General features: G+C 36.4%; 1 protein-coding gene across 23 annotated transcripts in view; it reads right to left on the bottom strand.

The window, feature by feature from the left end:
* MEMO1 (mediator of cell motility 1) overlaps positions 1-26,764 on the bottom strand; it is a 111,958-nt gene that overhangs the window by 50,795 nt on the left and 34,399 nt on the right. For 14 of the 23 annotated variants that reach the window (XR_015137271.1, XR_015137272.1, XR_015137268.1 and 11 more), the window contains 2 exons: positions 13,109-13,190; positions 1,318-1,386 (listed from right to left, as the gene is read on the bottom strand). Coding sequence is in view for 13 of the 23 variants with exons in the window: in XM_086327553.1 (XP_086183679.1) it covers positions 1,318-1,386; positions 13,109-13,190 (151 nt within the window). In the remaining 10 variants the exon portion in view is untranslated. Of the gene's footprint in view, positions 1-1,317; positions 1,387-13,108; positions 13,191-26,764 lie in introns of those variants that run through there. The other 9 variants (XR_015137273.1, XR_015137269.1, XM_086327554.1 and 6 more) reach the window with 2 other exon arrangements.

Raw genomic sequence — 26,764 nt, 5'->3', positions numbered from 1 at the left:
ATTAAATTCATTGTCAGATTCTAAAATAATTCAGATACCTTTTCCTGTCAATGAGAAATTATTCTTCATTCATTAATCAGAATTTAACAAGTACAATAAGAAATTTTCAATTATAAAGTGATTAAAACAGAACAAAGGGCTTTGGATTTTTCTTTAAAAAGTGTTCAACTCCAGGTTTTCAAAGAAAATTTTAAAAAGCAAACTATTTAACTGGTCTTGCTCCTGGACCCACTTCCACTGAGTGCATTCATGGGGGCAGGAGAGGGGCACACTCGGCTCTGACAGAATCTACCTTGAGACAACATCAGATTCCACAGGTTAAGGGTTCAGTCCTCCAAGAACGTCCCCACAGCCATACCCCACCTCAGATGCCAGTCACAAGCCCAGGTTGTCACTTAGGCTTTACTGATCAGAGATATTGCAACAACCACCTCCTTGAATTTCAATTCAGATGCCAATTAAGTCCAGGTTATTACCTGTACTTCTGACAGACTGATTACAAGTCAGAGGTTCCCATGACCCCCTCCTTGGGTTCAATTTATTTGCTAGAGCAGCTCACAAAACTCAGAAAAACATTTCACTTGCTAGATCATTGGTTTATTATAGAAAGATGTAACTTAGTAACAGCCAGAAGGAAGAGATGCAAAGGGCAGTTTAGGGGAAAGAGCCAGGAATTTCCATGCCCTCTCCAGGCAGGTCACTCTCCCTGAATCTCCACAAGTTCACCAACCTAGAAGCTCTCCAAAGCTTGCCTTTGGGGCTTTTAATCAAGATCATGATTGATTCAACCTCCAGGCCCTCTCCCCTCCCCAGAGGAGGTCAGGAAGTGGGAATGAAAATTCCAACCTTCTAAAACACAGGTTGAATATTCTGGCAACCAGTCCCCATTCTTAGGTGGGGTCCAAAAGTCACTTCATTAACATACAAGAAACACCTTTTTTGTCAATGTCACCACTTAGGAAAGTCCAACGGTTTGGGGAACTACGGAAGAAAACTAAATATATATGTGAAATATATTTTGATCATCTAAATGACCAAATATATATTTCTTACAAAATCACAACAGTGTATTAACAATCTAACATTTCCAGAACTAAATATTTCACCATCAAAGGGAAGGTAATAACCAAATGTTCAGATAATGAAAAACAGTATTAAAGCTTTTTATAACCTACATGTTATAATCAAATTGATAAAAAGTCAAACTCTTAATGAAATCAAATATATAATATGTAAAACAAATTACTTCAGTGACAAAGCAAGTATGATATAATCTCCAATCACCTAATCAAAATGGAATCTAGCTATATTACTTACGTAATAGATGGATCCACTTGTTTGTAAGCATGAGCAGCACAAGACCCACAGTACGTATACCCTGCATGGCTACAAAACAAAAAAATGTTTAACTTAATGATCAGATTCAAAAGCAAATCATTCTGGGAGAAAAATAACTTCTGAAAGAAATATAGTAATTATGGTAAACATAACAGAATTATGTGTATAGATTAAAAAGCAATGTAGGGAATGATGCAACTTCTAGAATAGCACAGGGAACACATGATTGTTCTGTGTTCCAATTTTAAATGTTAAAAAGTATTTTGTAATTTTTTTTTGATCTAAAAGAAAATTAGATTTAAATTTTTCATGGCTTATTTGAAGTTGCTAATGTAACACTAAGGGGCTTCCCGGGTGGAATCAGTGGTAAAGAATCTGACTGCTAACGGAGGAGATGAAAGAGACTCAGGTTCAAGCCATGGGTTGGGATCCCCTGGAGAAGGGCACTGCAACCCACTCCAGTATTCTTGCCTGGAGAATCCCAGGGACAGAGGAGCCTGGCAGGCTATAGTCCATAAGGTCACAAAAAGTTGGACACAACTGAAGCGACTTAACACGCAATGTAACACTAATAATAAGATGTGAGTTTTTAACATTCCTGTTCAATACCATCAACAGACTATTACATATACAAAAACGATAAGATTAAAAGTAAGTCAAATCAGAGCAAAACAAATACCTTATAAGAAACAGCTCATGTCCCTCTGCATACGCAGAGGTAAGAGACCTGACCTGGCCTTTTGTGTACCACACCCTTTCATTTTCTCTCTCTATTACGCATTCTATCCTTCTCACCCTCTGGTCTTAGCTTTACATTAGTTCTCTGATCACCCATACAATGCCTTCGTTTCAGAACTTCAATTTTCTTTCTTGACTCAAGTTATGTGAGTCCAGAAATATTTTATTTAATGCTTCTAGTGTGTGGGCAGTAAATGTTTAACAAATGGCTCTGCAGGGAAAAAAAATGTATACATATATACAGAAGCTTATTATAAATTTAACTAAAATAAAAAGATATATATCACACAATTTACAAACAATGAAAAAATATGTAATATCCTTTACTGCAAATTCCGCACAGGCAATTGATTGTCCCAGAATGCTTTCCCTGATTTTAGCTGACCTCTTTAATCATTAGCCAAATAATGACTGCAAATGAAAAGAGTGAAACAATGAAGACATATGTCTGAATTTCACTCATTCAACAACTTGAAAAATGTCTTTGTTTATTAGACAGTAGTTTTTTAAATACGGGAAAGCATATTTGCTTCCTCATTTCTTTGTGCTAGTCACAATTGTAAAGCGATAGACATACCATAAAGTTTAACCTGCATTATTAACTTTTCCCCATTTCTTTTCTTGAGTATAGACATATAATCAACAAAAAATAAAGTCCTGATTTGTAGCAATCTGCCTATTAATGTGGAGTAAATCATTCCTATCATGGCCAATTTCAAGATGCACAGTAAACTGAAAAGACAAAACACAGACTGGGAGAAAATATTTGTAAAGCATATATCTGATAAAGGATTTATATCTAAATATATAAAGAAAAAGCAAATATCTGATATAAGATTTATATCTGATATACAAAGAAATTTCAAAACAACCTAATGCTTTAAAAAGATACAGGTAACTATTTTACAAGACAAAAAGAATTCTGAAGACTGGCTACACAACAATGTGAATGCACTTAACACTACTATACAAATGGTTAAAAACCCTTAAAATGGTAAATTTTATGTTACGTATATTTTATTATGATTTTTTAAAATTTTTAAATAGAAAAAGATGTGAACAGATACTTTCAAAAAGAACACATGGGATGGCAAAAAAGCATACGAGAGAAGGCTCTACATCAGTTAGTCATTAAGGAGAGGCGAATTAAAACCATGAGCTACCACTAAACACCCACTAGAATAAGCAAAAATAAAATGAGTGACCATACCAAGTGTGGCAAGGATGCAGAACTGAAATTCAGTCTGTACTTGTGGAAATGCAAAACAGTACAACTACTCTGGAAAAAATGGTTTGGCGATGTCTTTATTTAAAAAAAAAAAAAGCTAAGCATACTTCTGCCATATAACTCCTGCCAGCTATTCCACTCCAAAAAAAAAAAAAGCATTATGTGCACACAAAGATTTATACTCCAATATTCATCCCATTTTTATTTGCAGTAGCCAAAAACAGAAACAGTCAACTATCCCTCAAAAGGTGAACTGATAAACAAATTAAAAAATATCCATACAACAAAGTAACTTTTCAGCAATAAACAGGAACAAACTATTGACACACTCAAAATAATTATGCTTAAAAAAAAGGAATGGCAAAATAAAGAAAAATAAATATGCTGAGTGAGAACACAGACAAAAGTTTCATATTATATGATTCCATTTAAATAATTCTATAATTAAAAATGTTTAATTTTGAAAAAGAATATATACATATACGTGTGTGTAAAAGCGAGTCACTTTGCTGTAGAGCAGAGACTGACCCAATACTGTAAATCAGCTATACTTAAACTAAAAAAATAAATAATTCTAAAAAATAAAAACTATAGTGACAAGAAATCAGTGGACATAGGAGGGTGGGGAGAAGGGCAGAGAGGATAAGAAGGCACAAGGAAACTTCTGAAGATGAGGAGTATGTTCACTGTCTTAATTGTGGTAATGATTTCACAGGTATATACATATTTCAAACTTACATATAAAACTATACACTTTATATGGAGCTGAATGTTAATCATACCCCAATAGAGCTGTTTTAAAAATGGTACTCTCATCTTAACTAAACACAGAAAAAGAGTCACATAAGTCAACCACAGTCATACAAGATAGCAATGTGCATGCTTAATTAGGACTAAGGTACCATGGGACATACGCTAAGCACACTGTAATCACTGAAGGCTTTACTAATCACATTAATGGTGGTCACTCCATTCTCACATCTCTGTCAAGGGAGCCTATCAAGCTGCCTCAATATAGCAATATTCTCACAACCCAATTCTAATTCTAGCCAGAAGGTAATCTAAGTTGTCCTGTGGCTCAGCAAATTCAGTTTTGCTGTCATCCTGTACTAATCTTGATACTCCAGACTAACCAGAGGCTCTATCTGATCCAATTATAACCCCCATCTTTCAGTGCCCAAGACACCAATACCAACTGCTTCAGATTCTTAACACCTGTTCCTCATCTTAACATTACTGGCTCCTTCCAATCAATTCAGAAATACACTGTCTTGCCCTGCCATGTGGACCTTAAAATTCATCTGATCCATCCGGACCTGTCCTGGTCTGTCTCAAACGTGAATGACATTCAGATTTACAACACTACTTTGCTCTTAGTTGTCACTCACTTCACATTCCTCCACTTCTCAATTCTTATATCTTAAACTGGTCCTTTCTTCTTAGATCTGCTTTTCAGACCTTAGTTACTACTTGCTCTTCATGAATTTAAAGGCCCTGAACCCCAATCTATGCTCCAATCTCTAAATCAACCTGTCTTTCTGAGTCTCTCCCGGTTTTACCAATGCTGTTACTACTTAAGCTTAGTTCTTTTTTTAAAATACATATTTTAACTTTTTATCACAACTCAGCGATTAAACACCACCACAGCTGATTAACAACGTTGTGATGTTTCAGATGCATAGCAAAATGACTCAGCCATACATATACATGTATCGGTTCTTCCCCAAACTTCCCTCCTATCCAAGCTGCCACGTAACACTGAGCAGAGCTGCATGTGCTGTACAGTAGGTCCTTGTTGGCTATCCATTTTAAATATAGCAGTGTGTACATATTAATCCCAGACTCCCTAACTATCCCTTCTCCCAACTGAACATCTTTTCATATACCCCTTGGCCATCTGTATGTCTTCTTTGGAGAAATGTCTATTTAGGTCTTCTGCCCTTTTTTTGATTGGGCTGTGTGTTTTGATGATACTGAGGCACATAAGCTACTTGTAGATTTTAGTCAAGTCATTTGCAAATATTTTCTCCCATTCTGTGGGCTGTCTTTTCATATTGTTTATGGTCTCCTTTGCTGTGCAAAAGCTTTTGAATTTAAATAGGTCCCATGTTTGTTTGTTTATTTCTTTTATTTCCATTATTCTGAGAGAGAGACTAAAAGAGATATTGCTGCAATTTATGTCAGAGAGTTATTCTGCCTGTTTTCCTCTAGGAGTTTTACAGTGTCTGGTCTCACATTTAGGCCTTTAATCCATTTAGAGCTTATTTTTACACACAGAGTTAAAGAATGGTTTCACTTTTTTACATGTACCTGTCCAGTTTTCCCAGAACCATTTATTGAAAAGGTTGTCTTTCCTCCGTTGTATAATCATGCCTCCTTTGTCATACGTTAATTCGCTGTAAGTGTGTGCGTTCTTAAATGCCAGACTTCTTAGAAACACTAGATTCTTGAAGAACAGGTAGGACAGAAATAGTAAGAGAAGAAGTGTAAGGGCATGCAGGAAGGGAATAAAGGCTGAAGGAAAAACATGAGCAAATGTCCGAATGTATGATGTAAATGAGAAAATATGAAATTGGCCTGAATGCAGTAAGAGAGTAGTACTAAGACAGAATGAGACTCTGACTCAGTATCAAGTCTGGACTTGGTAAAACAAGTTTCTGAAAAGCTGATGTATGCTCTTGAGCAGGGAAGTGACCACGTGAAACTGTCATCGTGTACTGAAACACAAGCACAGAGGACATCAGGGACAGAAGAGTTACATGAAGCTCTCTCGGAAACTGAGGTTTCAGGTAGTAATGTCATGGTCCAGAATGGTGTCAGTGTCAGTGGGAAATGAGAAATCAATGCACTAGAGTCTAAAAAGAAAAACTGACATATCTTAGTGACCACGTAGGAAAAAGAAGAAGAGGGCAGTTATGATTAAGGGTGGTAACTAACGTCTACTAAGTGCTTACCACATGTCAGGCAATCTTCTATGTTAACTCAAAGCATTTCTTTTAATCCCAACAACTCTCTGAAATAGGAGTTACTATTCTTCTCTTTTTATAGGTGAAGAAACTAAAGCGGAAAGGCTAAGAAACTTGCTCAAGGTCATACAGATAGTAAGTGGTACTCCAGGATTCAAAGCCACGCAGTAGAGCTCCAGAACCCTTTCTTAACCACCAAAAGAAATCTTTACATATTTGAAGGAAAAAGGGGAAGGGTCCGTGGAGTTGGAAAAGTAAATGTCCTAACAACTAAAGAATAATTCCAGAATCATATATCCTGTAAGACTACAGGGAAAGACGATAGCTTTAATAACATGATTAACTAAAGTAAATTTGTTTCATAATAAGAACTCAGATTTCACGGTTTTAGTCCTTTCTGAAGCTGAAGGCTTAAAAGTATGCTTGAACGAAAGACAAAATAGTGGCAAAGAGAGAGGAATCTTAACCTGGATAAAAAATACATTGCAGTGTATCTTTTTTTAAAAATCATTGAGTATACCATCCCTCTTATCCCCCATAGTGAGGAACTCTACTTACATGAAAGGACTAAGATCACAGTCAAAGAAGAGAATTTCTATTACTTTCCTTTATCCTGGCCCAGATATATGGTAAAGAATAAAGTTGTAGTAATTATCATCAATTCTCACCAGTGATCCTCTGTCCCTATACCTTTCTCTTGCTAATATCATCTAATTCTACATGTATGTAGAAAGAGGTTCCACTAAGAGATCACACACAAGAAAGAAGGCTTTGCTAAGGGAATGACTAAGTTATTTTCTTTTGTGCATGACAGCCAGAAGAGCAATGAAAATTTGCACTCTACAGATATTTGACTATGTATCATAAAAGTGTGTCCAAGTCAGTCTTTTTAAAGTTTTTAAAATCCTTAATACAAAGACATCCTTGCTAGCAGTTACAGGTCACTCTGATTCTTAATGTAACTTCTCATGAAAACAAATACAGAATTATACTCTAATATCTAGAGTTTGTCATTAGGCTAGAGCTATGCCTCTAAAAACTAATCCTTCTTTTAATGCAGAGTACTTTTGTTTCTCCCTTTACGCCTACATAGCAGACCCTTTGTATCAGCAAGTCCAGTTCCTAACCTACCAGAATTTGTGCCCCTTACAGAGCTGCTATTAAATGAGGATGCAAAGTCACTGTCCATGATCATTCACTGGGTAAGTGACAGTTTTCCATACAGCGACCTTGCAGTGTGATATAATTTAAATTCCTACATCAGGAAAATTACCAATCACTACATGGACTTTCACTTGTATCAACCATGAATGCCAAGAGTCTACAAATATTCTATGAGAGGCTTTTCATCAAAGAGGATATAGGGAATCGTAAAAGAACACTGATTCGACTTCAACAAAGTCAGAATCTAGTAGTCCTAGTTCTACTGAACAGCAGCAAAAAATGCAAAATAAAGACCACACTGGATGAAACGAGAAGACTGGACTAGATGAAATGAGATCTTTTTTTTAAGGGATTTAAGAAAAGTTTGCAACCTTAAGCTATGATCTACAAACCTAGAATCTAAAGTTAAAAACCCCTGTGAACATACACACTACTATGTATGAAATAGACAGCTAATAACAACCTGTTGCAGAGCACAGGCAACTCTACACAACACTCTGTAATGATCTTCATGGGAGAAGAATCTTTAAAAAAAAAAAAAGTGAATATATATATATATAACTGATTCACTTTACTGTACCCCTGAAACTAACACAACATTGTAAATTAACTATATGCCAACAAAAATTTGAAAAAAAACAAAACAAAACAAAAAAACAACACCTGTGAGCATACAGGATCAAGCTGAGGGACAATTGGCCCCAAACAGTTCACAGAAGCAGCAACCTCCATACTGCCCTCTCAATTTTATTCTGCTGCACCTAACTTTGCATTCTTTCATAGGCATGGCTCAATGGCCCTAAAGATTCCTGCTTCAATAAAAAATATCAGTAGATTGTTATACCCCAAAAATGTCCAAGTAAAACAGCCATTATTCGGGATATTTTATTTTTATAATTGGAACCTCACAAATATTAAGTAAACAGTGTTATGAGCTAAAAAGTCAAGTAAGAATAAACTAACCACAATGTTGCATATTGAGTTTCTTTTACTGCTGGAGTATATATGATTTGAGATACTGCCATGAATAACCTGCCACTTAACAAGGACTGCATATCTCTAGGAAATTAAATTAACTAGATAATTTATGAAGATTCACTATCTCATGATATACACTGGTAAGAGCTCTATAGGTATGCTTCACTATATACAACCTGGTCTTCTATGTAAATGTTTCTTGGCTTTCAAACCAGTTTTTATACTAAAGGTGACACATGTCCACAGTAAAAAAAAAAGAAAGAAAGAAAAAAGTCAAACAATGAAAAAAGGTACAGAATGAAAAGTAAAAGTATCCTTTGTTCCATACTATTCCTGCTAGATTAGCCACTAAGAAATCAAACTCTAACAGACTTTTCTGGTGGTCTAGTGGGTAAGACTCTATGCTGTCAATGTAGAATATGCCATGTTGTATAGCCAAAAACTTAAAAAAAAAAAAATCAAACTCTACTGTAAATGTATGGTGGGAGCCTCCAATAGTCATTGTGTGTGTATGCATGCTAAGTCACTTCAGTAGTGCCAGACTCTTTGCAACTCTATGGACTGTAGCCCACCAGGCTCCTCTGTCCATGGGATTCTCCAGGCAAGAATACTGGAGTGGGTTGCCACGCCCTCCTCCAGGGGATCTTTCCGACTCAGGGATGGAACCTGAGTCTCTTATGTTTCCTGCATTGGAGGCAGGTTCTATGCTTTACAGCAAAATATAGCTTCATCATGTAAATTAAGCCCCTTCCATAATCATTGGCTTATATTTTTATATTCAGTAAGAGGTTTCTTAAGTGATGCAGACCTGTACAGATCCATTTTAAGGGTTGCTGAATTATTCAAGAATACTGCAAGATAAACAATTCTGGCATCAAAGTATCTGGCATTCATGGTGGGAGGGCTTTTGGAACTCCTAGTTCATGAGATCATTTCAATATATATCCCTGGGCCACACACTGTCTCCTGTGCCTTAAGTAACCTGTAGTTCTGTTTCAATCAAAGGATAAGGATATTTTTTAGTCAAATTTTTTGAATCCTTCTCCCAAATGTGCCTGCTTATATGTCATACAGATTAGAATTCTTTAAGACTGATCAACAGTTAGTTTATGGGTCAATATTTATTTTTCTAATGTCAATAATAAGTGACATTATTCTACTTAATCCACATCAATATAAAAAGGACCAAATGTTTAAGCATCTTTGAAAGTGTGCTACTTAGGTTCTGGGTTTGTCTTTTTAAGGTTCCCCGTGTATGATTTATTCTTATGAAGGCAGAATCTAAGAAAAGGTGGTCCCAGAGAGCTAGAATTTATAAAATTTTAAAAATACATTTTTTATTTTAAATAAATACAGAAATCTTAAAATTTTAAGTTGTCTAATTACTATATAAGTAGTTCTTACAAAGACCTTTCTGTGCCTGTGTCACGTCCAACTCTGTGGCCCCACAGACTTGAGCCATAGCCAGGCTCTTCTGTCCATGACATTTTTCTGGCAAGAATACTGAAGCAGGTGGCCATTTACTCCTCCAGGGGATCTTCCCAACCCAGGGATCAAACTCAAGTCTCCTGTGTCAGGACTCCTGCATTGGCAGGCAGATTCTTTGCAACTGAACCACCTGGAAACCCCTTTATGCCTATTTAACATTAAAATATTTCTGCCTTAAAAAAAAAGGAAGGTAACTCTGGAAAAGTTATCTCTGGAAACCATATGATTAGATGAACTTAACTACATTTAAAGTTTTCATATATTAACAAAGTAGAAATTATTTATATATAAACTACAAAGTCACTATATGGCAGAAACATGCACACCAAAGCCAAAACTATTTTCAATATTCATTTTGAAACCTCAGGTAACTTAAGAAATCTTTTACAAAGTATTTGGAACTCAGGCCCAAATATCTCATTTCCCAGACCACTTCCAAAGATTTCAATTTAAAACTAACTACAAGAAGGAAACAAGCATAGCTAGTTTTTCATGAATAACTAACCTCATTTTAACCATAACAGTCAAATATCAGCATAGAAATGGGAATGACAATAGAACATATATTATGATATACTATAAAAAGATGATTACTAAGCTCTCGTTTCTCACCCAACCAGGGATCTCACTTATACAAACTTCCCAACTTATCCTTGCATCAATTTTTCTCTACTGGATTGTGTCAACATTATAAACACTTTAATAACTCTTACTTTAAATTGACGCCATATTCCCATTGCCCTGTTTATAAATCCCTCCTTGATTTATAGCAAAATTTCTCCCCCCAAAAAATGTCTATATTCACTGTCTTCATTTCCCTCCTTGATTCTTTCTTGAACCCACTCCAACTGTGCTTTCATCCCCACCACTCCACAGAAATTGTACTAAAATAACCAGCGATCTCCACAGTATCCAATTATCAATTATCAGTCTGCATCTTATTTGACCTACTGGCAAAATTCGACACACCTGATCTCCTCCTCCCTGACACATTTTCGTCCTTTTACTTCCCAGAAACATCACTCACTCTTGGTTTTCCTCCTTCCTCCCTCATCCTCCTTCAAAATCTCCTTTGCAAATATTCATCTTCATCCTGACCTCTAAATAAAGCTGGCTTGCCTAAGGGCTTAGTCTTTGAATTTCTCCTATTTTACTCCCTAATTTACTACAGTCCAATTAGACTTTAAGTGATAAGTTACACACTTAACTGTGTTAAGTGTGATATACCAACACAGCCTAGCCCTTCTTCCCTGTACTCCAAACTCACACATTTAGCTGCCCATTTGCATCTCAACATTAACACAGGGAGAATAAAATGTTAGAGTCTATACAAACACTTAAAATTCCACTCCCCACCTCTACCCTTGTTTTTTCCTTTAATTAATACAAACACAATTCCATCCTTTCAATTTCACAAGCCAAAACTTAAGTCATCCATGACTCTTTCTTCTACTTTATTAGCCCTACCTTCAAAAATATCCAGAATATACTGCTTCTCATCACCTCTACCACTACTCCCAGTCAAAGCCATTATGTCATCTCTTTTCGGTACTAAGAGTAATAAGCCTCCTAAACAGACTCTTTGCCTCCACAAAACAAAAAGTCTAGACCACAACAAGAGTAATCCCCTGCAAACCTAAGTCAGATGGTATTACTTTTCTGCTTAAAGCTTCTCCATACTTGCCATATAACTTGGAATGAAAACCAAAGCTTTTATGATTTCCTACGAAGCCGCCCCACAGTCAAGCCCCCACTGCCAATCTCAGCCACCACTCTTCCCCACACACATGCCTCTCCAGCTACACTGGCCTCGCTTTTCCTCAAACACACTAAGCATATTCTGTCGCAGAGCCTCTGTCCTTGCTGCTTCGCAACCTAAACTCTCTTTCCTGGGTATCCGCATAACTCCTCTCTCACATCATTTAGGCTCAATTGTTCCTTAACAGGGAGAGTTTTTGTTATTTATTAATCTATATAAACTAGCAACTTCCAACCCATGCTGTCACTCTCAATCTTTTTATCTGCTTTATTTTTCTTAGCGCCCAACTGCACTCGACACAGAAGTATTATTTACTGTCTGCATTCCCCAAATACTAAAAGGCAAGCACTATGAGTAGTGATTTCAATTTATTCAAAGAGCAGCACAAAGAAGAGCATCTAGTATTTAGCCTGATAGACATCTGCTGAATGACAAAATAAGTAACAGCAAGTCATTATGCTAAAAGTTTTATAAAGATTAGCTCATTTAATCGTTAGAAAAACTATATGAAGGTAATATCATGATTCTAATTTTACCAATAAGACAAAGGCACAAGAGATTAAATAACTTGTATGTCACACAGTTGGTAAGTAGTGTAGTCAACTTCCTGAGTCTTTTAAATGAGATCAACTTAGATCTCATTTAACTAAATGTTTGGCACATAAAGTACGTAACATTTATATAATACTTATTATGTGCCCAACATTAATGTAAGTTCTTTATGTGTATTTACTTGTTTAATTCTCATAGTGTTTAATAAGTGGTTACTATTATTATTTTCACTATTTATTATTTATCAAGTTACCAACCTGAACTCGAGAAGTCACATAAAAGATGCTGCTGTGAGAGAAACAGCAGAAACTCCAACATTTACCAAATCAAAATTAACTGAATTCATACCATACAAACAGTTAACTGTGTTTGTTAGCTTGTAATTCTCAAAAAGTGCTCTAACACTGACAACAGATTGCCTTCTAATAGGCAATAGACTGCCTTCATTTAAAAAAAATCTACCCATCCTCTAAAATCCTGGCTGCTAGTCCATATTGCACCACATTATGTTTAATACACTTTTATTTGTAAGTTTAAAATTATGTGATTAAAGTCGATCTTTTTAATGTTTAAAATAGAACTTACTCATTTGTACCAAATACTACTGCAATCACCAAGCTTACCTAATGTTTAAACTGTTTCAACTAATGTTTAACTGTTTTAAAAGTCAGTTTTATTACCAAAAATAAAATTGGAAACTTCTTCATCTGAGAAAACAGCCAATTCCTTTATCCTTGAGTTAAAGTGAAAGCCACAGCAATCATGAAATTTAGTGAATATAACTTCTTCATTTCAACACAGCATTTGATTTTTAATTTTTAATTCAATCCATAGACATTCATCCTTTATTAAAAATCAACACATGGAAGATTCTGGGTAAAGACCCTTAAAACTTACGGTGCAATAATGGCTCTAGCAGGTCTTTTTGTAGACTGTACTTGTGAAAGCCAACCTTCTAGCTGGGCATTCAGCTGCGGTCCTATAAAAAGAGAAAGAAGGAAACTGGAGTGAGCAAAGCAGTACAGTACCAGTAACCATACATGACACAAAGTTCTCACTGAACTTATTTGGGACTAAAATAGCTTAATGGGCAGTGGATCATCATTTTAGATGTTAATGTCTGAAACTTAACCACTTATAAAGTTTCCAGGAGCAAGCCATATGATAAAGACAAGTACTGATTAAACAATATTTGCTTTAATCCATCCACTTATTTATTTACAACCATCTTCATTCAAGAACACCACCTCCTCCTCAAACAAAGGTACTGATCAAACAAAATAAAACAGCAAACAGAAAACAACAGTATATGAAAAGAAAATAACTGAATATTTCTGGAGCATCAAAAGCTGCCTTAATCACTAAAATCACATCTATAGTGTGATCATTACAATACTCAATGATTGTTTCTGCCATCCACTCCAGCCCCTATTCCCATATCATATCAATAACCAGGAATTATACCACCTCAAAAATTTCAAGTTCAGGCATCCCACTCTCTTCACTTCCTATTATTCCAGTTCACTTCTAAAAGTCTGTTGGAGTCATTTTGCCAACTATCCTTCATCCTCTCTTCTCCACTTCTTATACCTATCCTGAGATTTGATGATACATCACTATAAATCACTTCTTTGCCTGTGGCCTCCTCCTTTGCTCCTCTCTTCCTCCATCATAGTCAAATCATAGTTAAAACCAGCATTCCACCTAACACAGCAGCTCCACCTGAATAGCTGAATAAGACTGTAAAGAAACACAACCATAAGAACTTTGAAATTATGTTTGTAAATTTCAGTAGACCCTTAGGAGACAAAGCCCAGAAATCATACCACAACAACCTAGTGAATCTGCTCCTCCATCTTTAAGATAAAGAATTACTTCATATAGCTTCTCCATTTATCTTAAACCGTCATCCCCTTCCCATTCCCAGCAGATGATCAACCTTTTCACTTTGTTAAGGAAAAACAAGCCGCAGAAGAATACCCAACCATCCTGGTTTGCTCAGGACTTCGCCAGTTTTAGCACTGGACGTCTGGTGTCCTGGGAACTCTCTCAGTCCCAGGCAAACCTGAATGTGAGTCACCCTAAACTCAGAAGAGAATTACCTCCTCTTCCTCTTTTCCTGCTCCTATTAAAAGAAAAATAAACTACTTCTGCACTGGGTCCCAATTTGTCTTCCTTTCCTGCTCTTCCAACTATCCTTTTCTTCTGCCCTAACTTGTCCCTTTGTACAAGATCATTATCATCGGCATGCAAATTTAAATTTTTTTAATTAAGAAAAAAGAAAAGCTAAACAAGCCTCTAACCAGCAACTCAGGACCATCTTTCTCAAGGACCCAGTAGCCATCTCTTTGAAATGTGATCAAGGAGGATAGGAGCCTAACTTCAGAGGGTCACCTAGCCCCAGGTTGCTAAACTACTTCCTGTCATAAAAATACCTAAGTTTATTTTTCCTTGGATAAAGCAATTAGCTAATACATTATGGTCACTCTGATTACCAAGCGAATTTAGAATGAACTATGTGTGACAAATGTTGCTGTCAAGTCCTCTTTCTTGAGCACTACTTATTATTTATCCTAAGAATATGCATGTAATGGATTTTATCTGCTTAGCTGTATAAAAGGATAAGTGTTCTTTAGGTCTTTGCAATCTCTTAGCAGACAGCTGGTGATGTGCATCGTATTCAAGCTAATTACTTATCAAAAATACAATTGTTTCCTTTCTCAGAATTTTTATATTTATTGAAAAAGTTCTTAAATTTATTTAGATATGAATGTTCATAGCACTCATGTTTATGTAAAAACAAAAGCAAAATGAATTCAAAATATTCTTAAAATTTTCTTCATATTCACAATCTGATTTCTAAATTTCTTTTAACTCAGTCATCAATGACCCTGTTTTTCCATAATATCATCCTCTGTACCATTTAAGGAAGTAGTGATGTGATATTTCTTTTTAAAATGCACCTCTACTGCCTCAGAATTCTCCTGCAAGCAACTGACACACATTGTTCAAGCTGTGATGCTACACCTTTCCTGATGTTACCAAACCAAAAGGTATCACCAGAAAGTGCAACTAACAGGTTTCAGAAGACAACACAGCGTGTTCATCTCTTCCTTAAACGATATGTTACCTGAAACACCAATGGGTTGCATTACCTAGTCATACCCAACAGGATTAATTATTGAGTTTGGGTATATGTAGGCAGTGATAACCATTTCACAACTGACAATGATTTAAAGATGCCACTGACTGCAAAACCCATTGCAATATCAGAAATATTAAAATCTGGGGGAAATCTACATCTTTAAATCAATGAAATATAGTAGCACTATGAAAACCACACTCTCCACAATGTTCTGGTATTTTTATTTCAATGGAGAATAGTGAAAAAAATCATCGAAGACTAGCATCTGGGAATGCTTCTCACTGTAACCAAAACTGTTTCTCAAAAGGCTTCCTGAATATAATCATCTCATTTAATTTAAAAAGTAACATTTCAGCAGTTCTCCCCAAATCCCTTCCCTTCTTACTGTTGTCTTACCTTGATCATATACTCAGAATTTATTGCTATGCTTTTTACAAAACTAAGTATCTTATTTTTAGATACATCTCAAGGGATGCTATTTGTTTTTATGCATCTATGACAAGACTCCTCACACAGAAAATAACATGCCCTTGGGAACACAAGAACTGTCTCACTGAATCTGACCCCAAGCCCATCCAGAGCAGCACTATAGCAAACCCAAAACACAGAAACAATCTTGTTGTAAAGAACATTATTGTTCTCCTTGATACAAACCTCAAAGAGTCAGACCAAATCCAAATATCTTGGATTCCTTATTACCCACTAAAATTACAAACATAAGAATTTGTTTATAATTTTTGCTAAACTCTGTAGTTCAGGATACAATTCATCAGGGCAAATAACTATGCAGTGAACAATCTTCAGTGCATACCATCCAACTCGTATCTGGCCAAGTGGCTATCACTTAACCACATTCCTGCCCCTTCATACAGTCTTTCAAAGTTTTTCATATAGTTAATATCAATTCCATTGGATTTCATACCTAAAAGGGATTCAAAATTTGAAGGATCACAATGTACTCCTCCCTTGAGGTGATTTACAAAATCATAATCTGAAAAATGGGTTCAGCACTGAATCCTTTAACAGTCTATTAACTTGGAATCACTATTCTGAATCTATTTATAAACAAATTCCCTATCCCTATCAAATGCTGCCACTGAATTCCTTGAGAGTACCTGGTTATAGTGTCTCACCTCAACTCTCTTTAAACATCAACATATTGATTTATATCTGCTATTTCTTCATTATAAAAAAAATATGAGGGAACACATATAAAGACAAGGGTAGAACAATAATCCTATAATTATAAAAAACACCAAAATTAATATTTTCCAACTTTCCTGCTAGTCTTTAAAATGATAGACAATTCTGTAAACTGCTTTTATTTACATAACAATACATAAGTATTCTCCTATATTATGGACACTTTAACATTTTATAGTTAAATAAGATTTCTTTGTGTAAATGGATCACTGGTTTCCTTAAATATTACTCTAATATGTTTAGATTTTTTCAAAGTTTTTGTGCAATTATAAATAATTCTATAACACATATCTCTATTTTCATATTTTAAATTCTCTCCTTTGGAGACTCTCAGAATGGAATTACTATGTAAATCAATGTGAATCTTTTTAAGATTTCAAAACATGTATTAAAAATGTTATCCAAAATTGCATCCCTTCATAATTATGCACCATGCAGGAACAACACCTGTTTTACCATACCCTCACCTCATTTCTCTCATTTGATAAAAATTAAAATTTAATGCCTGACCTCAATTATATTTGGCATTTCAAAATAAATCATTCTATTTCTTCAAAGCAATTAAAATGACTAAAATATATACATATTGACTCTTAAGATATGTATTTTCTACTTAGACCACGGAATAGCAACATGATTGTTAACAATGGATAACTTGTGACTGGTAGGAATACTTAAGGTTTAGCAAACAATTACTATCTATTGGCCTTTACAGTTGTTGCTGCTGTTCAGTTACCCAGTCGAGTCCGACTCTTTGCAACCCCATGGACTGCAGCAAGCCAGGCCTCCCTGTCCCTCACCATCTTCCAAAGTTTGCCCAAGTTCATGTTCATTGCATCGGTGATGCCGTCCAGCCATCTCATCCTCTGATGCCCTCTTCTCCTTCTGCCCTTGATCTTTCCCAGCATCAGGGGCTTTTCCAATTATTTGTCTGTGCACATCAGATGACCAAAAAACTGGAGCTTCAGCTTCAGCATCAGTCATTCCAGTAAATATTTAGGGTTGATCTCCCTTAAGATTGACTGGTTTTATCTCCTTGCTGTCCAAGGGACTTTCAGGAATCTTCTCCAGCACCACAGCTCGAAGGCATCAATTCTTCGGTGCTCCGCCTTCTTTATAGTCCAGCTCTCACAACCGTGCGTGACCACTGGGAAGACCATACCCTTGATTATATGGACCTTGGTCAGCAAAGTAATGTCTCTGCTTTTCAAAATACTGTCTAGGTTTGTCATTGCTTTCCTGTCAAGAAGCAATCGTCTTCTGTTTTCAAGGCTGTAGTCACCATCCACAGAGATTTTAGAGCCCAAGAAGAGGAAATCTGTCACTACTTCCACGTTTTCCCCTTCCATTTGCCATGCAATAATGGGGCTGGATGACATGATCTTAGTTTTTTAATACTTAATCTTAAGCTAGCTCTTTCACTCTCCTCCTTCACCTTCATCAAGAGGCTCTTCAGTTCCTCTTTGCTTTCTGCAATTAAGAGTGGTATAATCCGCATATCTTAGATTGTTGATGTTTCTCCTGCCTATCTTGATTCCGGCTTGTAACTCACTCAGCCCAGCATTTCTCATTATGTGCTCCGTGTATAGGTTAAACAAACAGGGTGACAGCAGACAGCCCTGTCATACTCCTTTCTTGATCTTGAACCAATCAGTTGTTCCATACAGGGTTCTAACTGTTGCTTCTGACCCGCATACAGGCTTCTCAGGAGACAGGTAAGATGGTCTGGTATTCCCATCTCTCTAAGAGCTTTCCACAGTTTGTCATGATCCACACAGTCAAAGGCTTTAGTGCAGTCAATGAAACAGAGATAGATGTTTTTCTGAAATTCCCTTGCTTTCTCTTTAACCCAGTGAATGTTGGCAATTTGATCTCTAGTTCTTCTTCCTTCTCTAAACACAGTTTGGACATCTGGAAGCTCTTGGTTCACATAATGATGAATAGCCTAGCATGCAAGATTTACTAGCGTGGGAGATGAGTGCAACTGTCCAATGGTTAGCCATTCTTTTTACTACCCTTCTTGGGAACTGGGATGAGGGCTGACCTGTTCCCGTTCTGTGGCCATTCCTGAGTCTTCCAGATTTGCTGACATAATGAATGCAAAACCTCGATGGCATCATCTTTAGGGATTTGAATAGTTCTGCTGGAATTTCATCACACCCACTAGCTTTATTAACAGCAGTGCTTCTTAAGCCCCACTTGACTTCGCACTCCAGAATGTCTGGCTCTGAGTGACCAACCACACCATTGTAGTAATCCAGTTCATTAAGATCTTTTTTACACAATTCTTCCATGTATTCATTCTATCTCTTCTTGATCTCTTCAGCATATACTAGGTCTCTACCATTTTTACCCTTTATTGTGCCCAAGTTATCCATTATACCAGTCATAAGTTATCCATTACTGAAGTTTAGCAAACAACTACCATCTACTGGCCTTTACAGGAGACAGGTCAAATTCAAAACCAAGCCTATTATGTTGTATTATGCTCAAGTTTTAAATCACTCACAATCATAAATACTTTCATATTCTCCTGGCATTAAATCTTCTTAAGTAATGGGGTATTTTTTTTAACCTATTTCAGTAACAATAATTCTTTCTCCTATAATAGTCAAAAAGTGGTCTACAGACCAGAATCATCCAATGTGTTTATTTTAAAAAGAGATCACTATGTCACCAAAATCTCTGGGGATGGTACCTACAGCTTTGAACAAGCTTTTAGCAAACTCTGCGGTGACTGTGATACACACTAAAATGCGAGGCCGCTGCCATAACGGCATTAATGTGAGCAAGAACATGCTATATGAATGAGTATATGAACGAACGCAGCTAACGTAACAGACCCTTGGTGACAACTGTTTCCATTACATAAATAAATCACATAATCTATAAATTAGCAATATAAAAATCCATGAATTTTTGTCTCTAAACTACTTGAGGGCTTCCCTTGTAGGTCATTGAATCCATAAGTGATCCACTATTCCTTAAAATATACATAAGTTTATTTTTAATAGTGTTTCTAACCTCTCACTTCAATCAATGCCTCACCAGCTTTTCCACTCAAACAACCCTGATGACAAAGGAAAATAAATTCAAGATTCACAGAAACTGGATGATAAACAAACTCTTACATCTTCTTAGTCCAATAATTTATGTGAATGTAATAAACTAAATGACAATACAATATCCATAGTCATTTCAAAACTCCCATGCTCCTACCCGTGATTTAAATGGAGGCCCTAAGAAGACACACCACATTTACCCTCTAACACCAGGGTCAAGTACTCTAATTAGGAAACATGAACCAGAATCATAAAAAGCAAGAAGCTAAAGTGGTACAAATGCTTAAAGTTGAGTCCACAATACTTCTTTAATGCCTGTCTAACCAGAACTTGTTATTTTCTCCCAACTGCAACTAACATTTTTTTTTTTTAATGTTTCTTTGGGTTACAACCAACCAGTTACTACTACCCAATGTGGATAATTTGATACCAAATGCAAACACACAATTTATGGGAAAATAAAACAAGTCTGCCTGAGTGGAAAGAATCAGAAATAAGATAAGACTTTCCACACAAGGAAACAATTTTCAGGTAACTGCTCAAAATAAGTTTCTGATACCAATGGTCAAGATGGCAGAATAGGAGGACGTGAAGTTCTCATCTCCTAACAGGTCAGGACTTGGGCCTAAGCCCCTGTGATGGTGGTGGTTGTTCAGTCACTCAGTCATGTCTGACTCTTTGCGACCCCATGGACTGCAGCACGCCAGGCCTCCCTGTCCTTCACCATCTCCTGGGGCTTGCTCAAACTCACGTCCATTGAGTCAGTGATGCCATCCAACCATCTCATCCTCTGTCGTCCCCTTCACCTCTTCCCTTCAATCTTTCCAAGCATCAGGGTCTTTCTAATGAGTTGGCTGTTTGCATCAGGTGGTCAAAGTATCTAAGCTTTAGCTTCAGGATCAGTCCTCCCAATGAACATTCAGGACTATTTCCTTTAGAATGGACTGGTTGGATCTGCTTGCAGTCCAAGGGACTCTCAAGAGTCTTCTCCAACACCACAGTTCAAAAGCATCTATTTTTTGGTGCTCAGCCTTCTTTATGGTCCAAGGCACTGTGGTAGGAGCACCAAGTCCAAGCTGCTGAACTTACAGAGTACTTCAACCTTAAGAAATATGAATCCATGTGAGCTCTTCCAAAGGTCTGCATCTCAGCACCAAGACCCAGTTACACCAACTGCCTCCAAACTCCAGTGCTGGACACCTCAGGCCAAGCAATCAATAAGACAGGAACACAGCCTGACCCATCAACCAAAATGAGATGACAGAGAAATATGTTACAAATGAAGGAGCAAGCTAAAAACCTATAAGAACAAATAAATAAAGAGGAAATAGGCAATCTACCTGAAAAAGAATTCAGAGTAATATTAATAAAGATGATCCATAAACTCAGAAATAGAATGGAGGCACAGATTGAGAAAATACAAGAAATGTTTACAAGGACCTAGAAGAAGTAAAGAACAAACAAATGGTGATGACATTAACTGAAATGAAAAATACACTAGAAGGAATCAACAACAGAATAACTGAGGCAGAAGAATGAATAAGTGAGCTGGAAGACAGAATGGTGGAAATAACTGCCAATGAGCAGAGTAAAGAAAAAACAATGAAAAGAAATGAGGACAGTCTCAGAGACCTCTGGGACAACATCAAATGCACCAATCTTTGAATTATAGGGGTTCCAGAAGAAAAAGAGAGTCTGAGGAAATATTTGAAGAGATTATAGGTGGAAAACTTCCTTAATATGGCAAAGGATATCAGGCCAGAAAGAACTGGCAAGATATATTTAAAGTGATGAAAGGGAAAAATCTACAATCAAGATTACTCTACCCAGCAAGGATATCATTCAGATTCAATGGAGAAACTACAAGCTTTACAGACAAGCAAAAGTTAAATTAATTCAGCACCACCAAAACAGCTTTACTGCAAATGTTAAAGGGAACTTCTCTAGGTGGGAAACACAAAAGAAGAAAAAAGACCTATAACAACAAACCCAAAACAATTAAGAAAATGGTAATAAGAACATACATATAATTATCTTATATGGGAATAGACTAAATACTTCAAACAAAAAACATAGACTGGCTGAATGGATACAAAAACAAGACCCATTATACGATATCTATACACACCCACTTCAGATTTAGGGACACACACAGACTAAACCGTGAGGGGGTGGAAAAAGATATTCCTTGCAAATAGAAGTCAAAAGAAAGCTGGAGTAGCAACACTCAAATCAGGCAAAACAGACTTTAAAATAAAGACTATTAGTAATACAAGAGACAAGAAGGACACTACATAATGATCAAGGGATCAATCGAAGGAGAAGGTGTAACAATTACAAACATTTATGTACCCAACATAGGAGCACTTCAATACATAAGGCAAATGCTAACAGTCATAAAAGAGGAAATCAACAGTAACACAGTAATAGTAAGGAACTTTAACACCCTCATTTATACCAAAGGACAGATCATCCAGACAGAAAATTAATCAGAAAATATAAGCTTTAAATGACACATTAGACCAGATAAACATAATTGATATTTATAGGACATTCCATTTGAAAGCTGCAGAATATACTTTCTTCTCAAGTGCACATGGAACATTCTTCAGGAGATCACATCTTCAGTCACAAATCAAGCCTTGTTAAATTTGAGAAAACTGAAACAGTATTAAACATCTCTTCCAATCACAATTCTATGAGATTGGGAATTATAGGGGGGAAAAAAAACTGTAAGAACACAAACACGAGCAGGCTAAACAATATGCTACTAAATACCCAGAGATCACTGAAGAAATCAAAGAGGAAATCAAAAAATACCTAGAGGGACCTCCCTGGTGGTTCAGAGGTTAAGAGTCCACCTGCCAACGCAAGGGACACCTGCCTCGGAGAAATGAAACCCGTACACCACAACTAATGCGCCCAAACGCTGCATCTACTGAAGCCTGTAAGCTCCAGAGCCTGCCTGCTGCGACTGCTCCGTGGGCTCCAGCACACATGCCCAGAGCCTGTGCTCCACAACAAGGGAAGCCTCCTCAATGACAGGCCTGCGCATCACGACGAAGAGTGGCCCCTGCTCGCCAAAACTACGCAAAGACCATTCGCAGCAACAAAGACCCAGCACAGTCAACAATAAAACAAATAAATTAAAGAACTTTTAAATCTTCCAATAAACAAAAGTCCAGGACTAGATGGCTTCACAGGTGAATTTTATCAAACATTTAGAGAAAAACAAATAACACCATCCATCTCAAACTCTTCTAAAACAAATAGCAGAGGAAGAACATTCCCAAACTCATTCTACAAGGCCACCATCACCTTAATACCAAAAGCAGAAAAAGATAATCACGAAAAAAGAAAATTACAGACCAGTATCACTGATGAACACAGAAAAATTCTCAAAAAAATATTAACAAATTGAAATCCAAAACATATTACAAAGGATTACATACTATGATCAAGTGGAATTTATCGCAGGAACACAAGGATTCTTCAATATACACAAATTAATATGATATTCCATATTAACATATTCTTGACCAGAGACGCATTAATACATCTTTTGTTACCCAAATGTTATTGACCAGAGATGTATCAATACATTTTTAGAGACTGATACATTTAACATCACCATGCCAAGCTATTAGAGCTTAAAACTGACCAAAAGTTCATTATACAACTTATGATTGTTATTATCATTCACATTTTGTTTGTTCCCTTAGGTTTTGGTTCCAACCTTTTGTACATTATAACCGCAAATTTCAGTTCAGTTCAGTTCAGTCGCTCAGTCGTGTCTGACTCTTTACGACCCCATGAATCGCAACACGCCAGGCCTCCCTGTCCATCACCAACTCCTGGAGTTCAACCAGACTCACGTCCGTCGAGTCAGTGATGCCATCCAGCCATCTCATCCTCTGTCGTCCCCTTCTCCTCCTGCCCCCAATCCCTCCCAGCATCAGAGTCTTTTCCAATGAGTCAACTCTTCGCATGAGGTGGCCTTTATTACCATAAAATTTTCAAAACTGATCAATCACAAAATTCTGAGTTAAGAATTTTTCTGTGAATTTTATGCAGATACTTTCTCTAATGAACCTACCCAAATACAGTAAGTACCATATACAGAAAATCCACAGCAAACATCATTCTCAATGGTGAAAAACTAAAAGCATTTGCTCTAAGGTCAGGAATAAGACAAGGATGCCCACTCTTATCACTATTATTCAACATAGTTTGGAAGTCCTAGCCATGGCAATAAAGGGAAAAAAAGAAATAAAAGGAATGCAAAATGGAAAAGAGAAACTAAAACTGTCACTGTCTGCAGATGACATGATATTCACACTAAGAAAATCTTAAAAATCCCACTAGAAAACTACCGGTGCTAATCAATGAATTTGGTAAAGTTGCAGGATACAAAATTAATGCACAGAAATCTTTTCCATTCCTATAAACTAGCAATGAAAGATCAGAAAGAGAAATTAAGGAAATAATCCCATTTATTTACCACTGCAACGAAGAGAATAAAATACCTAGGAATAAATGTTCCTAAGGAGGCAAAACATCTGCCCTCAGAAAACTATTAATATAAGACACTGATGAAAGAGATCAAAGATGACACAGATAGTGAGATATACAACGCTCTTGGATCTATTTTCATATTCCAAATGATAATGACACAGAAAAAAACTTATAAACACTAAACCAAACAACAAATCATTGTTAAACCTAAAACAACATCTACATTACTAATCTAGATTAAAATAAATAAACCCAAATCGTTGAGAATTGCTATTTGACCAATAAAATATGTATCAGAGGGTTGGGATACATATATATGGACCAATCTGACAATATTTCCCTGTTACCAAGAAGGGACTTCCCCCTTTTACTTTAGTTCCCTAGGTTTGATTGTTGTTGTTTAGTCGCTAGATCATATTTGAATCTTTTATGACCCCATGAACTACAGTAGTCTGCCAGGTGCCTCTGTCTGTGGAATTTCCCAGGCAAGAATATTAGAGTGGGTTGCCATTTCCTTCTCCAGGGGATCTTCCAACCCAGGGAACCTGTGTCTCCTGCATTGGCAGGTGGATTCTTTACCACTGAGCCACCAGGGAAGTCTTCCTAGGTTTGATATCCATTACCAGATTTCTGGTAGATAGAATCAAAGAATAGAAAAACAATCTAGAAAAGAATGGTCCAGAAAAGAGAACATTAAGCACTTTAGTAGTATTTTTTTCAGTTTATCTTTATTGAAGCACAGTTGATTATTAATACCTTTCTTTTTATAATTTTTTCCCTGAAAATGCAACACTTTCAACAATTTGTTTTTTCTTTTTTTTAAATTTGTCTATCAGCTACTTGAGTTATTGTCCACTCTGACTTCTTCAGCAATCTTGTAACAGACAATCTAGATAAGTCATTATTACTTTTTGAAGTCATTAACGATAATCTACCACAGTTTTTGTTTTTGTACTTTTGCTGTAACATGTTTGAGGCCTCTTTCCTTTTTTTCACAATTGTTGGTACTGTATGTGCCAGCTCATTGATTTAAAGACTGTTTCTGATTTTGCAACCATAAGATGCAAACAAAAAGAATTTCAGCAAGTTTTTCCTTTATAACTAGCCAAGAAAACATGCCTAATGTGAACAGAGATGGGCATGCCAGGTATCAAACAAGAAGAAAAGAAAAAGATAATTGGTCAGAAAAGCCATCAAAATAAAAGGCTTTCTAAGGAGTTCTGAGAGTGATGATTTAGGGGTAAAACTAAGTTTAGAAACTAATGGACATGATTAAGCAAGAAAGTTAAGGTACATGTGTGCATCCGCTCTACCAAATACTTTCCATATCATTTGAACTGTTTTCATCAAACTGCCTAATACTGAAATAAATATGTTAATCTAAAAGCTGCCCAGATTGAAGAATACCTGGTTTAAACCCAAGTGGAATCTCTCCCATTCCCAGAAGATCAAACCAGAAAAGTTCTGAAAGCCTCACAGCCATGCTCAGGCATTAGCTCCTTTAAGAGGCCTTAGATAATGTCACTGGCACTTTCTTTTAAATTACAGCCACCACAAAAACTCTATTAAAGAAATAAAAAACACTCTTTCAAACCCCTGTACACTTAGCCAATCTGAAAGACATACAGATAACTACTCAACCAATCAATTCTATAAACGAACACTACCCAAATTTTTTCAGCAAAATTAAAATACAGACCTTTGTGCCTAAATAAATCGGAAAGGGTTGAGTGAAAGAATTGATTGTGACTACACTTGGGAGGCAGACGAATGACAGCACCATGACCAATGACATGACCATGACACATTGTCATGGTGTCAATGACAGAATTAAGACCATGAAGTCTCTTCTAAGAGGAAGACTCTGACTTCAGACACACTGAAAGTTTTTGGAGACAATAAGGCAACCAGATAAAGATATCCAACTGGTAAAGAATAAGAGTCTTAACTGCAGAAAAAAAGGACAGAAACAGATTTTGGAGTCATCTAATTACGATGGTTAAGTATGAACGTGTACATATCAATGCTGACAACGCAAACGTTAAAAAACTGAGTCTTAGGACAGAGGTATGAGTACGAAGCTGACCCAGCAAAGGTGGGCAAGGAGATCAACACAAGACTAGGGGGAAAGAAAGTACACAGAAAGCAAAGAGGTAAGATCTTCAGGAAGATTAGCAGAATCTACTCCAATAGTCTGTAATAAACAAGCATGATGAGAACCGAAAAATGCCAAGCAATATATTTGGTGACTCTGAGAAATTAGTAATCTTAGAACAATTACTTTCCAGTGCTTGGGAGTAAAACCTGCATATACAATAGTTATAGACAAGATGAATTACAAGAAAATGGAGTCATCAAACGAAAACACTCCAAGAAGAACTGAAAGCAACTATCATTGCCTTCTTTTTCATCACTTCTAGGTCTCCTAATTTGAACTCTCCAACACTTCAAATACATCAATTTACTCACTTTATGAAATATAACCTTAACCTATAGGCACTAGCAATCATATTTTTATACCTCTCAATAAACAAAGCCATCTATTAATGTCATGGGAAAGTCAACATTTGAGTATGCTTTTGGAATATTATCCAAAATAGCAAAAATTTTGGGAAGATAAACAGTTTT

Source organism: Bos grunniens, chromosome 11, assembly GCF_055505025.1.
Source record: "Bos grunniens cultivar Pamir isolate PY7600 chromosome 11, Bosgru_T2T1.0, whole genome shotgun sequence".
In the NCBI taxonomy this organism is placed as follows: domain Eukaryota; kingdom Metazoa; phylum Chordata; class Mammalia; order Artiodactyla; family Bovidae; genus Bos; species Bos grunniens.
This window is presented reverse-complemented; position numbering and strand designations above follow the sequence as displayed.